We start from the raw sequence: 14,189 nt of genomic DNA, 5'->3' as shown, positions 1-14,189 counted from the left end.
GCATTCCCAAAACACTGCTGTAACTAGGCTTCACCAATAGCCTCTCATACACTGTCTTCACGGTGCCAAGCCTCAACTCCTTTGCTTGACACCTTCAGTCCTGGACCATCAATTGCAAACTGAGGCTGCACCTTCACTTATAGCCTCCCATGGCTTCTCACTGTGCCGAGTCTCAGCTGCTCTTTATGACCCCTTCGTGCTGTCAAAACCAGTACACCTGGGTGACTCTAACACATTACCAAGTCCTGCTGCAGAACAAGGTACAACCTTGGCTATCTCTGGAACACAGCCTCTTTGTGCTCTCAGTAAACACTTCCCAGAAGATGTCACTTCAGAGATGCTGGTCTCTTCTTAATCACTGCTAATTTCTTAGCTCCAGCTAACCAGCACTAATAGTCCCAGTAATGCAAAGTTTTTGCTCTAGTAGTTCTGGTATCTTGTTAATCACAGCTGATACTTCAGCCTCAGCTAACCAGAACCACAGAATCTTCACAATCAAAACAACATGGCCCTGATAAGAGTCTTTAATCTTCCCTCTGAAATTTCACAAGCCAGGCCTCCCCATCTTCTGCACCGTTCTCAACATGATCTTCCAAGCTCCTACACAACATCCCATAGAGCTCTTAACAACCAATGGCTCTTCTAGCTCAAAGTTCCAAAGTCCTTCCACAGTCCTCCCCAAAACATGGTCAGGTTGTCACAGTAATACCCCACTATGCTGGTACCAATTTGTCTTAGTCAGGGTTTCTATTCCTGCACAAACATCATGACCAAGAAGCAAGTTGGGGAGGAAAGGGTTTAGCTTACTTCCACATGGCTGTTCATCACCAGAGGAAGTCAGGACTGGAACTCAAGCAGATCAGGAAGCAGGAGCTGATGCAGAGGCCATGGAGGGATGTTCCTTACTGGTTTGCTTTCCTGGCTTGCTCAGCCTTCTCTCTTATAGAACCCAAGACCTCCAGCCCAGGGATGGCACCACCCACAAGGGGCCCTCCCCCTTGATCACTAATTGAGAAAATGCCCCACAGCTGGATCTCATGGAGGCCCTTCCCCAACTGAAGCTCCCTTCTCTGTGATAACTCCAGCCTGTGTCAAGTTGACACACAAAACCAGCCAGTACACACAGGCACATTTGGACACACATACATACAAGCATGCACACATGCATACACATACATACATGCACACACATACACACACACATGCACACACACATACACACATGCACACATACACACATGCACACCCACACGCACATGTACACACACACACACACACACACACACACACACACACTTACTTTGGAGGCTACTTCTTGCTTTCAGGCAGACTTTGAAGACAATTAACTTGATGATAAAACTGGTCATCATTTTATAACAACCAACTACAGTACAAGTACAGCTGGGCTATTTGAGTTTTATCACACAGGTGAACAAGGATCTTTGTGTTAGACTTTCTGGTATAACTCTCTCTAGGAAGCACACAAAGCAATGATAAGTGGGGGCCACAAAACTCCTTTTTTTCTAGTAAATCAAGGGAAAAAAACTACAAAAATACACAACTTACAAAGCACCTTAGAGCAAGGCTAAGAAGTAGCAAGGCTGATAATATCCATGTTGGGATGAAGAACAGAGATACTATCATACCTCATGGCAAGGGAGAGCTGAAGAGCTGGAGAGATGGTTCAGCAGCTAAAGGCACTAGATGCTTTTTTAGAGGACCGGAGTCCAATTCCCAGCATCCTCATGGTGCCTCATACCTGTCTGTGACTCTACTTCTAGGGTTTCTGACACCTTCGCACAGGCAGTACATGCAGGCAAAACATCAGTGAGTATAAAATAAAAATAAACTGTATGTACACAGAGACAGACAGACAGACAGACAGACAATCAACCAATATTGGTAATGTACTTCCTGAGGAAGGGAGTTGACTCTCTTCTGCAGGGGATATGTCAGTCCAGCCACAGCTGCAAGGGAAGGAGTGTGAAGTCCAGATTTGGCCATAAAATGCCTCCCAGATTCAATCTGACTAAGGAAGAAACACGCCTTATGGCAATATAGACAAACACATCCAGGTGCTGTACATGCAACATAAGGACAAAATCTAGAACTCTACATGGCCTCATCCAAGCCTTCTCTAGTAGCAACTGCAGAAAATCCAACCAATTACATTATAAGGAATAAAAAAAAGGACGTGGCACAGGACTAAGCAACAAACGGGAGTAACCTAGAACAGTCATCAGGAGAATTATGATGGAGAAAGTAAAACTGTAAGTAAATACGTTTGCATGAATTTGCAGGAATCAATGAAAGTACTACCCCTATGAATAAAAAGACAAAAAACTAACAAAACAAAAACCAAGACTCAAAGGAGAATGTCCAGATTAAAGAAATACGGGAAGTGTGAGCTGGCAGAATTCAAGGGAGACACGGAAAGCCTTTAAATCAGGAGTAAGGAAGAAATATAAAGGAGCACAAAGAAAAGGTACTGCAAAAAACAAAACACAACAACAACAAAAACAAAACCACACCAGACATTAAAGATAGAAATAATCGAATGAACATGTGTCAAAATCAAAGGGCAAAGCTGACTGTGATGTGTGACGCGCCTCTGTCTCAGCACTCGAGAGGTTCAGGAGTTCAAGGTTATTCTCAGCTCCACAGAGTTCAAAATCAGCCTGAGCTACAGATGACTGTCTCAAATAAAACCAATAACAGAATTAGAGGAAAAGGACTGAGAGACAGCACAACGGGTAAAGGCACTTCCTACCAAGACTGACCACCTGAGCTCAACCCCCAGACCCCAGGTGGTAAAGGGAGGGAACCAATTCCTTCAGGCTGTTTTCTGACCTCCAAATACACACTATAGTATACACACATGTATGCACACACAAATTACAATTAAAAATTTAAAGATAATTAAATAGAAAATAATATAGAAGAAATACAAAGAGAACTTGCAGAAAAACAAAAACAATGAACTGTAATAAACATTAAAAGATATAAATTTGAAATAAAATATTTGAATCCAGCCGGACACCGTAGTGCATGACTCGGGAGGCAGAGGTAGACAGATCTTAAGGCTAGCCTGGTCTACGCAGTGAGACCTTATGTATTAGAGCAATTTTAGTAAGAGATTGCTTTTCCTTTATTCCAGCTAGTCCCCAAATAAATGAGACAGAGACTATAAGATTTATTTGATCGAGCTTTACAGTACAATATCTGAGCAGCTATTAATTATTATTAATTATTTTAACCATCTAATCTGGCTAACTTCCAGCCAAAATCCCTGAGATACCTGCATTTTAGTGTGGCTCTGGCTCTCTCTGCTCCAGGTATGTCCCTCTCTTTCCCTGCCCCTTCCTCTCCCCACCCCTCTCTCTTGGCTACCATCAGAAGTCCAACCCTATTCTCTCTTCTGCTCAGCCTTTGGCCGACCAGCTTCTATTGACAAATCAGAGAATAAATGGGGAGCAGTATTGACACAACATTGAGAGGGAAGATTTTTAGAATAAGCATTATAATGCCATGTTCAGACTGCAACAAGATATAGGGACAGAGAAATCAGCATTTGAATTACACAGCATTGAATTACATGTGATAATCTTTACACAGTGCAATAACAGTTTGTCTACAAGAACCTATTTCAACAACAACAACAACAAAAATATTTAAATCTATAAAGATCACATAGAAAAAAAATGAGTTCAATTACTACAGCAATATATACTAGTAAAGTTACCTCATATTAAAATAAAGAGAGAATCCACTGGACACATATCCAAAAAGATCAATCACTAACAGTGAGAAAATTTCAAGTATCTAACATCTCTGCAGGACTATTAAATGGCAGAAGGCATTTATACAATACTGTAAGCTGCTTCAGCAAAGTGTGACTCAGGGGTTTTATAACCTGGTGAGCTGTGCTTTACAGGTGAAGCAACACAAAGTTCTGGAAATGCTACAAGAAAACTCCCACCAGATGGGTGACCATCACATAAATTTAAGTAAAGAATTAAAACAAAAAACAGATAAAATAGAACAAACGGCAGGCCATAACACTATCTAAAAGCAAATGTAGATTCCCGAGCAGGGCAGTGGTGGCACACGCCTTTAGTCCCAGCACTTGGGAGGCAGAGGCGGGCAGATTTCTGAGTTCAAGGCCAGCCTGGTCTACAGAGTGAGTTCCAGGACAGCCAGCTATACAGAGAAAACCTATCTCTGAAAACCAAAAAAAAAAAAAAAGGGGGGGGGGCTGTTACAATGGCTCAGTGGTTAAGAGCACTGACTGCTCTTCCAGAGGTCCCGAGTTCAAATCCCAGCAACCACATGGTGGTTCACAACCACCCATAATGAGATCTGACGCCCTCTTCTGGTGTGTCTAAAGACAGCAACAGTGTACTTACATACAATATCTAAAAGCAAATAACAAATTTTGAGGAAAAAAACCCAAGAGGATATCTAAATGTAACAGCTGAGAGCCAATGGATAAGCCTTATAGCTCACAAATCAAAGTAGCAAATATAGGCACACATAATGCAAATTTGTATACAACTGTGCATAACAATGAACAAAATCAGCCAGCCATAGTGGGGCATGACTTTAATCCGAGCACTGCAAGGTAGAGGCAGGCGGATCTCTGTGAGTTTGACAGTAGTCTGATATCTAGAAGACAGACAGACAGACAGACAGACAGACAGACAGATAGATATAGCGAGTTTCGGGACAGCCTGAGCTACATAGTAAGACTATCTCATTTAAAAAATTCACAAAAAATGACTAAAATCAAGCGATGGAGATGGGAAATAGGTAAAAAGGATTAAACCCTTTTTTCCATCAGGGTTATTAAGTAGAGCACTAAGAATATGATATAAAGAAGTGAGACAAAAATACAAAGCTTCCTAAATATCTGGGGAAAAAAATAAGCAACACAGTAAAAGACCTAAATTCTATATATATATATGAAAATATAAAACAGAAAGGAAGTGTGATTTTGTAAATTTTCAATATATTACAAATCAACATAGCAATATTTTAACTTATAGAAATCCAGTTGTGATATTGCTTTCAGATGATAGAATTATTTCAGAGAGCTTACACTTCTGAAACAAATGGCAAAGAGGAAGGTAAAACTAAGAAACACTCTAGGAACATGATCTAGAGATCAATACTAGCTCTTTGAATACAAAAATAAACTGTGGAAAACATCAATTCGGTTAATGTTTAAGGGGAAGTAACTGTAAACCCCGTTTCTATTTCCACATCAATTACAAAAGGAGAGGAGATCATAACAGTACCAGACTCACAAACTGCTCAAAGTGGGACATGAGCAAATAGGGAAGCAAAGTGAACCGGCTAACTCGGCGGCTGACGGAAGTGCTCAGACCCACTGAGCTTTTGTTTCCGTAAGTGTTGACTAGTACTGTTGCCACAAAGATACAAACTTCAAGTTATTCACGTATTTTAAATCTACTGTTTAAGTGCTGATGACAGAGTTAGGGGAAAGATCCTGCAGAAAGCACTTTCCTGTGGGGCAGTGGTAAGCCCCCAGAGCAAGAAACTAAAGCTTCCTTCCTTAGCACCATGAACCTGTGAGCCCCCTCTCACCCTCACTCCTACTGTGGCCATTCTGCAGGCAGGAGGGCATCTCCTTCGCATCATTCAGGGTATGATTCTCTTTGGTACTCTCTCATCATTCAGGGTATGACTCTCTTTGGTACTCTCTCATCATTCAGGGTATGACTCTCTTTGGTACTCTCTCATCATTCAGTGTATGATTCTCTTTGGTACTCTCTCATCATTCAGGGTATGATTCTCTTTGGTACTCTCTCATCATTCAGGGTATGACTCTTTGGTACTCTCTCATCATTCAGGGTATGACTCTTTGGTACTCTCTCATCATTCAGGGTATGACTCTTTGGTACTCTCTCATCATTCAGGGTATGATTCTCTTTGGTACTCTCTCTCTGCCAGTACTGTTGAGAGTTCCTAAAGTCAATTATTTCTTGTGCGTCTCAATACTTCCAGGGCACCTGCTCCTCCTCATTAAGTTAGGGCTGGGCATAGTGGTGCACACCTTTATTTCCAAATACTTTGGAAGCAGAGACAAACAGATCTACACAGCGAGTTCTTGGCCAGCCAAAGCTACATTGCAAAACACTGTTTAAAAACAAACAAGCATATTAAATGGACAAATACTTATTTCATATGATCTGGTTCAGGGTTCATTTTTTTTTTTTCCCGAGACAGGGTTTCTCTGTGTAGTCCTGGCTGTCCTGGAACTCACTCTGTAGACCAGGCTGGCCTCGAACTCAGAAATCTGCCTGCCTCTGCCTCCCAAGTGCTGGGATTAAAGGCGTGAGTCACTACTGCCCAGCTTCAGGGTTTATATTTTATAACCTTGATATCAGGAAGGCATTCAGTGAAAGAGTTTTTTTTTCCTTTAAAAAAAAAAAAAAAGAGGTTACTCAAGAAAAAGGCTGCTGATCTGGAGATGTAACTCAAGGGTTGAGGACTTCAAGTACTACACATGTGGCCCTAGTTTTTATCTCCTGAGAAAACCAGACCAAAAAAACCCAACATAACCACCTCAGCCCCTATGGAGTGACATGAATCTATAGTCTCAGCAGCTGGAAGGTAGAGGCATCCTCACCTACACAGTGAATTAGGCTAGCCTGGAACATGAGACCCTACCTCAAACATACATAGAAACCCACTTACCAAACACCTTATGAAGATCAGACAATGGATCAGGCGCTAGGATTATAGGGAGCCTGTGGGTAAGACGGAGGCAAGCATCTTACCCACCAGTGATGGATCATTATCACTGACTTGAGACAAGCTGCAGTGTACTTCTTTCCAGAATAATGCTCCTCAGATGCTTTTTTACTCACAGTAAAAAATAAAGTAAAAGTAACAGCAACAAAAAAACCTCACATTCTGCAGCTCTGCTTAGCACACTACCAAAGAGTCAACCCACAAAGATGAATAAACCAAATAGTCAAATAGCCTACAAAGATGAATATATATATATATACATACATACATACATATATACATACATACATACATACATATATATATATATATAGAAAGAGAGAGAGAGAGAGAGCGCTACCAAAGCCTGAGATCAGGAGGACACTAAACCTACTCTGTGTCAGTGTTCCCTAAAGCCAGCAAAGGTAGGTATACAATCTAAGGAAGGCAGCATTTGCTACACAAAGCCAGCTTAGCAGTAAGCCCCCGACCCCTGCTAGCCAGGTGTGGCCCAAAGGCTCTTAGTCCTCTACAGAACTTCTGGAGCTTCCACTTACAGTGAATGTCTTTAAACTGCTTAGTGCACTGAGACTTTAATTAAATATGTTTGGTTAATAAGGACTTTACTAAAATAAGCGAAAGTCAAAACAAAATACTTTAAATGAGTACATTTGGTTTTAAGTATAATCTCTCTCTGAAATGTGCCAGTCTTCACTTAAATTGGAAGAGAGATAGGCTAATTTATCTCAGATCTCAGTAATGCATGCGGAAGTAGACCCCTGGCTAAACTAGCATCCTCTTCAGACCGTCTTCACAGTATGGGGCAAAGCAGTATAACGTGTCCCTAGAATGCAGTTATTCACCACTGAAGAGCCAGTAGCAGCAATGCTCACCTCTCTCTAGTATCAAGTGAGTCTGCCCGAACCCCACTGTCTTCAGAGTCCTTTCAAGAAATGTGTTCATCTGACAAGACAAAGTCAGAAACAGGCAGAAGGACCAGAAAGTCATCCTTTCTATCTTCTGACTACATGTAGTTCTCCAACTCCTAGAAGACAAACTGAATAAAAAATTCTGGGAAGCTGGGCATGGTAGCTCATGCTTGCAATCCAGAATATAAGAGGTTGAAGCTGGAGGATCATCATGAGTTCAAGGCCAATCTGGCTTTCATTCCCTTATTTTGGTAAAGTGATTGTCATTCAAACACATTTTGGTCTGAGTGCATTAAAGATTTTAAAGGTATTCATTGTAAGTAGAAACTCCAGAAGTTCCAGGGCTATGTATAAGCATAGTAAGACCCTCTTTCAAAAAAACAATCAGCAATAACAAAAAAGGGCCTTGGGCTTATGGGTCTCTTTGTCCTCATCCAGGAATCCCAGCTGCATCTCAAGGACTCCTTTTGCAGGCCTCCTTACAGAAATTTAATAAATCTCCCTGTACATCCCAAAGGAACCTATTGATTTATTTATGTATACTGCAAGTATTCTACTAAGTTTTATCTCTAGCCCAGAAATCCATTACATTAAAAAAAAAAAAAAGATGTTTTCCTGATAAGAAATAAAATGCAATTTTTCTAAGAAAAGGAAAACAGCCATAAGCATTATTTATTGTCTCTGTCCAGCAGAATCTTCTATGATAGGCTGATCTGTATCTGGGCCTTACAGTTCAGCAGCCCCCAAGCCAGGCAGTACCAACAGCTAAAGTGTTGTAGGCAGAAGCAAACTGAATTTCAGTTTCATACTGAAATTCACATCCAGCTAGTTGCTACCATCTAGGGCAAGGTAGGTTAGATCATCAGCATAGATCCTCAGCTGAGCAAACTTGTCTTGTCTTACACTAAAATACCAGTTTGAAATCTCTCATTCAAAGCCAGTTTTCAGTTTTCTGATATAAATGTCCTTTTAAGTGGATTTTCAATACAAGTTTGGCAATTTTTATTCTAAAATATGAACATACTAGACTTGCTAATATGATTATAACAGTCAAGAGAGCAAACAATGCAGCAATGGCAGGAGTCGTTGAGCAGGCATACTACCAAGAGGGTCTAAGCAAACAAAGATAGGGTCATGGGCTTAGGGGCAAGAATCGTGTGTGTGTGTGTGTGTGTGTGTGTGTGTGTGTGTGTGTGTGTGTGAAGGATTCATTTCTATGTTTGCCTCTATAGAATTTCAATAAATCTTCCTGTACACTAACAAGGAACCCTATTTGTTAGTTTTTGGAGCCAGAAATTTGTGGATATTAGGCAAGTGTTTTAACACCAAGCTACTAAGGAAACCTGACAATCCCTTTGACATTGTTCAATTTTTCATCTGTGAAAGAAAAACAAAATGCCTACTGTCTCTTGAAGAGAAGAAACGAGATACATAATGCAAAGAGAGGAGCTCATTAATGGCTATGTAGGTTATCGTCTTTAAACCTCGCTCAGGCTTCCGACTAATTCCTACTTTGTTTGACTTCTTAACTGTTCTGTTATGATCAGGCTGTGCCCAGACTCTCCAAAAGCAAGTGTTCTGCTCACTAGAAACTAAAATCTGATGAAAAACTGACCAAATTGTCACCATGCAGTCGAGTGAAGAAGAGACTAAAGCACTGAGGTCACCCCATGACACTGAGCTGGAGGCAAAAGAACCTCAAAGATATGTAGCTGGTGAGGAAGAAGACGCCCCAAGAAGCTTTGCTTAAAAACACACTTGGGAAGCTGCAGCTGAGTTTAATGCCAGCATGGGTGACCTGTTTGGGGATGGTCATGGTCGAGGATATAGAAACAAAATCCTGTCTCAAGAAAAGCAAAACACCCCCCCACCCCCCCCCCAAAAGAAAACTATGAAAAGGACAATTGCAGGGAGCCTAGCCACAGGTGACAGCCTCGGGCAGCAGCACTTGCCTCTCTACTCTCAAGGTCACTCACTTACTTTATCAGGTTGGCACGTATAAGTATGTACCACATATACATATAGATGTTTCAGTTATTTCAAATACAAGCTGCTTTTGAAAGCCTATACGGTCGTTTTAAACAAGCAAACATAAGTATACTGAGCTACCAGCTGTTACATAGAATACTTGGGAAAGCCAATGACATCAAGCAAGCAAGGCAATTAAGATGAGATTCAGCATGACAGGCAGGAATGTCATTTTCTCTCTATCATTACTATTGCTACCAGGCACTGAAAAGGACAAAGAGCTAACCCATAGGATCCAAAAAGGCACTGGCATCTCAACAGCTCATTTCCAAGAAGCAATGCAGGTACCATGCCAGGGGCTTACAGAGTACCAGACGGCAACAAGGGAAGAAAAAACCCTACATCTGGGGCCACAGAGACATCCTCTCCCACCTCGGGAGGCTGCCAGCCCTGTGCTGTCACTCCTTGTCTGGTGTATGGATAAAATCTGCAGATGCAGGCAGTGCAGGCAAGAGGGAGACAGAATCTAAAAATGGAGAACCGTTTTTTGCTGTCTGATCCTTAAAAACTATCCTCCACTCTTGCTAGCTATGACCTGCAGCACGGCTGCTGAGGAATCTGCCCACCAGCTTTGCCTCCATAGTAAAAGTTTCCACATCTCACAAGTGCTAGAAGCCTCATCCTTCCTGCATCATTGTAATCCTAAAGAAATTATCAATGAAAGGAAATAAAGGATACAGCATTTGGGCAGAAATGGAACTTCTCAAAACATGTGAATCGTATGTGTAGAAAATGCACAGCACGTCTCCTTTAGTGTCATTAAAGTCCACTGCAGCACAGTATTACTCCTTCTCCCCCAAAATAAAGTTTAAAGCAAAAGGAGAAATCCACTTACAGATACTCAGGGGAAATTAGCATAACATGTTTAAAAAATTTTAATACTAGATCTGAGATAAAATATAAATTCTAGAAAACAAAAGGAAAAAGAACAGAAATGGGGAGAACTTAGCTTAAAACATTACACAGTGCAGTATTACATTACACAAAAAAAACCTATTAAACTGTCTGAGCAGAAATAGGCTCCGTGGCTTTTCTAAACGTCCAAAGCTTATGGACAAAGTATCTTACATCTTCACTTGGTAAGCCCTCAAGTACTATATAATGCACCCCTACTCCTCTACGATACCTTTTAAGGACCAACTTTAATAAGTCAATGTCAATCACATTAAAATGCACTATTTAAGGAATCTGTCAACAATATTTAATTATAAAATTATACTTCTGAAAACATTAGGCTTCCTGGCTGAGGTTTTGATGAGAAATCCAACAAGACTATTTTTTCCCAATAGCCAAGGCCTTTCTCAACCAAAAGCATAAAATAGATTCAATCATGGCTCCTGACTTATGCATAGCATTGCAAATTGGTTCGTGTGCCTTCCAGTGCTCTGGCTCTTACCTGTGTATCCCGCATACCATCCCCACGAAGCCACCATTCCTAAAAGCCATTTGTACATGAGTCCTTCGATGTACCAGAAGCGCTTACTGTCCAGCACCCGGAGTGGCTGCAGTATAATTATATAGCAGATGTAGGATGGAATAGCAACCAGGTTGTTGGCGACCATGAAGGCAAATCTCATCAGGGCTTTCGCTACGATCCAGCCCAGCCACGGAGCTTCTTCCACGGTCACAGCCATTCTCACATTGGCGTCGGTCCTGTCTTTCTGGGGATGAAAGGAAAGATCATTTCAAAAGGAAACTGGGTGCAGTCAGCAGCACAGAAATCTCCAGCACAAAAATACAAGAAAACGCGAGGGTCTAAGCTCTCCCGGTGCGGCGCTCGCTCGGCTCGCCCGCTCGCCCGCCCGCTCGCTCGCCCGCCCGGCCGGCGATCTCGAGGGCAAATTCCAGAGGGGGACGGAGAGGAGGGAGGAGCCGCACAAGGTCAAGAGAGCCGTTCGGCGGGGCGCGGGCCACGGCCGAAAAGATTTAGCCAGCGCTAGACCGTCCGTCCCGCTAGCCGGCGGCGGCCCCGCACCGCGACCCACTGCGGCCGCCTCGCTTCCGCCAGACCCTCCGTCTCCGCACCGCACGCTGCCCCGGACCCGGACCCGGACCCGCCGGCCGGAGATCCCGCCACGCCGGTCCTGAACGCCCCGCCATGCCTTTACCGGGGTTCCCCCAAGGGCTCGTCCGCAACAGCGGGCTGCTCAGGCTTTCCCCTCGCCTCTGAGGGGGAAGGAAAGGAGAGGGGCCCAGGAAGGAGGAGGAAGAGGAGAGGAAGCCGGCGGGGAGGGGGAGGGGAGCAGGACCAGAAGGTGAAGCGGAGGGGCGAGGGATGCGGAGCCCGCGACGCCCGGCTGAGGAGGCTCGGGCAGCGGTTTCTTCAGGTGAGCAGCGGGGCGGCCTCGGGGTCTCCTCAGCCTGCTCCCCCTCAGCCATGTCTCCTCAGCGGGCTCTCCACAGAAGGCTCTCCTCAGCCTGTTCCCCTCAGCCTGTTCCTCCTCAGCCTGCTCCCCCTCTCCACAGAGGGCTCTCCTCGGCCAGGTCTCCTCAGCCTGCTCCCCCTCAGCCATGTCTCCTCAGCGGGCTCCCCCTCAGCCTGCTCCCCCTCAGCCAGGTCTCCTCAGCCTGCTCCCCCTCAGCGGGCTCTCCACAGAGGGCTCCCCTCAGCATGTTCCTCCTCAGCCTCCTCCCCCTCAGCAGAGTCTCCTCGGCGAGCTCACCTCAGTGGGCGCGAGCGGCGAGCGGCGACAGGGCCGAGGGCCGGCGGCGGCGGCGGGAGTCCCAGGCCCGGGGGTCGCGGTCATGGACGCGGCTGCGGCGGCCCAGGCGGCCCGAGGCGCGGCGCGAGCGGGCGCGCGGGCGCCCTAGTCCCCTCGCGGCTGCCTGTGGACAGAGGCGCGGCGGGGACTCAGAGCCCGGACCTGTCACCGGGGCGGGTCCCGGGGAGGCGGGCGATGCCCCGCGCCCCCGCCTCCGCCTCCTCCCGGGGCCTACCGCGCCCTCGGCCCTCGGGCCGCCGCCGCCTCCTCCACAGGCCACGCGACCAACGGCACCCTTCCCCGCCCCCAGCGCCTCCCGGGCCCGGCCCGGCCCGCCGCGCCCGCCGCGCCCCGCGTTACCTCGGGCAGGCCGGGGCCGGGCCCGGGCTGCGGGAGCCGGAAGAATGCATGGCCGGCGGAAGGAGGCAGCGGCGCGGCGCGGCCCTCCCGGCTGCAGGTCCCGGGCGGCCGGCGTGGAGGCTCGCTCCTCAGGGCCTGGCGGCTGCGTGCGCCCCGGCCGGCCGGCGGGCGGGCGGGGAGGGTTGGCGGGAGGAAGCGGCGGCGCCCCTGAGCGAGCGCCCTCTAACGAAGGCGCGGCGCGGCCCGCCGCCCACGGACCCCCGGGTGCGCGGCTCAGGGCGCCCCGGGCCCGCCCGGCCTAGGCCCCGGACCTCGCCGAGCCCCGAGTCGGGGCCGAACGCTGCTCGGAAAGGTCTAGAAAGAAGGCCGGGCCTCCCAGCGCGCGGGGACCTTTTGGGCCCTCTTGGACCCCTCTCAGCCAAAAGGGCCGCCGCCGCCGCCGCCTCGCTGCATTGTTGAGGCTCTTTGGCTGCCCAGGCTGGCACGCTTTCTCCTTTTCATTCCTCAGAAACCCGCTTGCGCTCTGGGCTTTGCTTCTGAACCTCCCCAAGGCATTACGGTCTAGCGTTTTAAATCGATTGTTTTAAGTGCCAGGATTCTTGGAACCTGAATGACAAACATTTTCAATCCCGCTATACACACACACACACACACACACACACACACACACACACACACACACACACACACGCGGGGTGGGGGCGGATCCAGACCCAGTGGTCTGCACAGAAATAGAACCGGGTTAGTGAAGGAAGAAAAACCAGTTAGCCACATGCTGGATACTGAATACGGTGGCCAGAGGACTCCTAGCCTGCCCAGGTGACTACAAGGACATCAGCTGAACTCGGGTTCAAAGGTTGGACACCCTAAGGAATACAGGCAGCATACCTAAAACAAAACCAAACCACCAAAACCAAGAGTCCTTAGAAACCCAGTATGTCCTATTGGGCGTGGTAGCTCATGCTCCTCGGAGAAGCTGAGGAAGGAGGGTCGGTTGTGAGCTGCAGGCTAGCCTGCCATACAGCCTGAGTTCCTATGCGAGTTACAGAGTAAGGCCCTGTCTACGAGTAAGTAAAGCCTTGTGAATAGAGTGGCAGTTGATGTCTCCTTCTTTTAAAACCAGGCCTTACTTTCTGTGTAGTCCAGGCTGATCTGTAATTTATAATGTAGCTCAGGCTGGCCTCCCAACAAAATCTTCCTGCCTCATTCTCCCCAATATTGGGATTACAGGTTTGAACCACAATGCCCAGCTAGGATGGCAGTTTTCACATGTCTCTAGGGAACTGCCATATTTGAAGGAGTCCATCTCTACTGTGAAAATGTCAAAGCCCAGTGTGGTGATACACATCGATAATTCCAGCACTAGAGAGGCTAAGGCAGGAGTACGAGGAGTCCTGGGACAGCCTAGGCTGCC

General features: G+C 46.2%; 1 protein-coding gene across 5 annotated transcripts in view; it reads right to left on the bottom strand.

The window, feature by feature from the left end:
* Positions 1-13,397, bottom strand: part of Lpgat1 (lysophosphatidylglycerol acyltransferase 1) — a 73,114-nt gene extending 59,717 nt beyond the window's left edge. Inside the window, exons 1-3 of one of the 5 annotated variants that reach the window (XM_031339139.1) lie at positions 12,776-13,397; positions 12,377-12,539; positions 11,110-11,374 (exon numbers count right to left, since the gene is read on the bottom strand). In XM_031339139.1, coding sequence (XP_031194999.1) covers positions 11,110-11,374; positions 12,377-12,460 — 349 coding nt within the window. In that variant the 5' untranslated portion in view covers positions 12,461-12,539; positions 12,776-13,397. Of the gene's footprint in view, positions 1-11,109; positions 11,375-11,821; positions 11,936-12,376; positions 12,631-12,775 lie in introns of those variants that run through there. The other 4 variants (XM_031339171.1, XM_031339148.1, XM_031339165.1 and 1 more) reach the window with 4 other exon arrangements.
* Positions 13,398-14,189: the final 792 nt, after the last annotated feature.

Source organism: Mastomys coucha, unplaced genomic scaffold (assembly GCF_008632895.1).
Source record: "Mastomys coucha isolate ucsf_1 unplaced genomic scaffold, UCSF_Mcou_1 pScaffold1, whole genome shotgun sequence".
Classification (NCBI taxonomy): Eukaryota; Metazoa; Chordata; class Mammalia; order Rodentia; family Muridae; genus Mastomys; species Mastomys coucha.
This window is presented reverse-complemented; position numbering and strand designations above follow the sequence as displayed.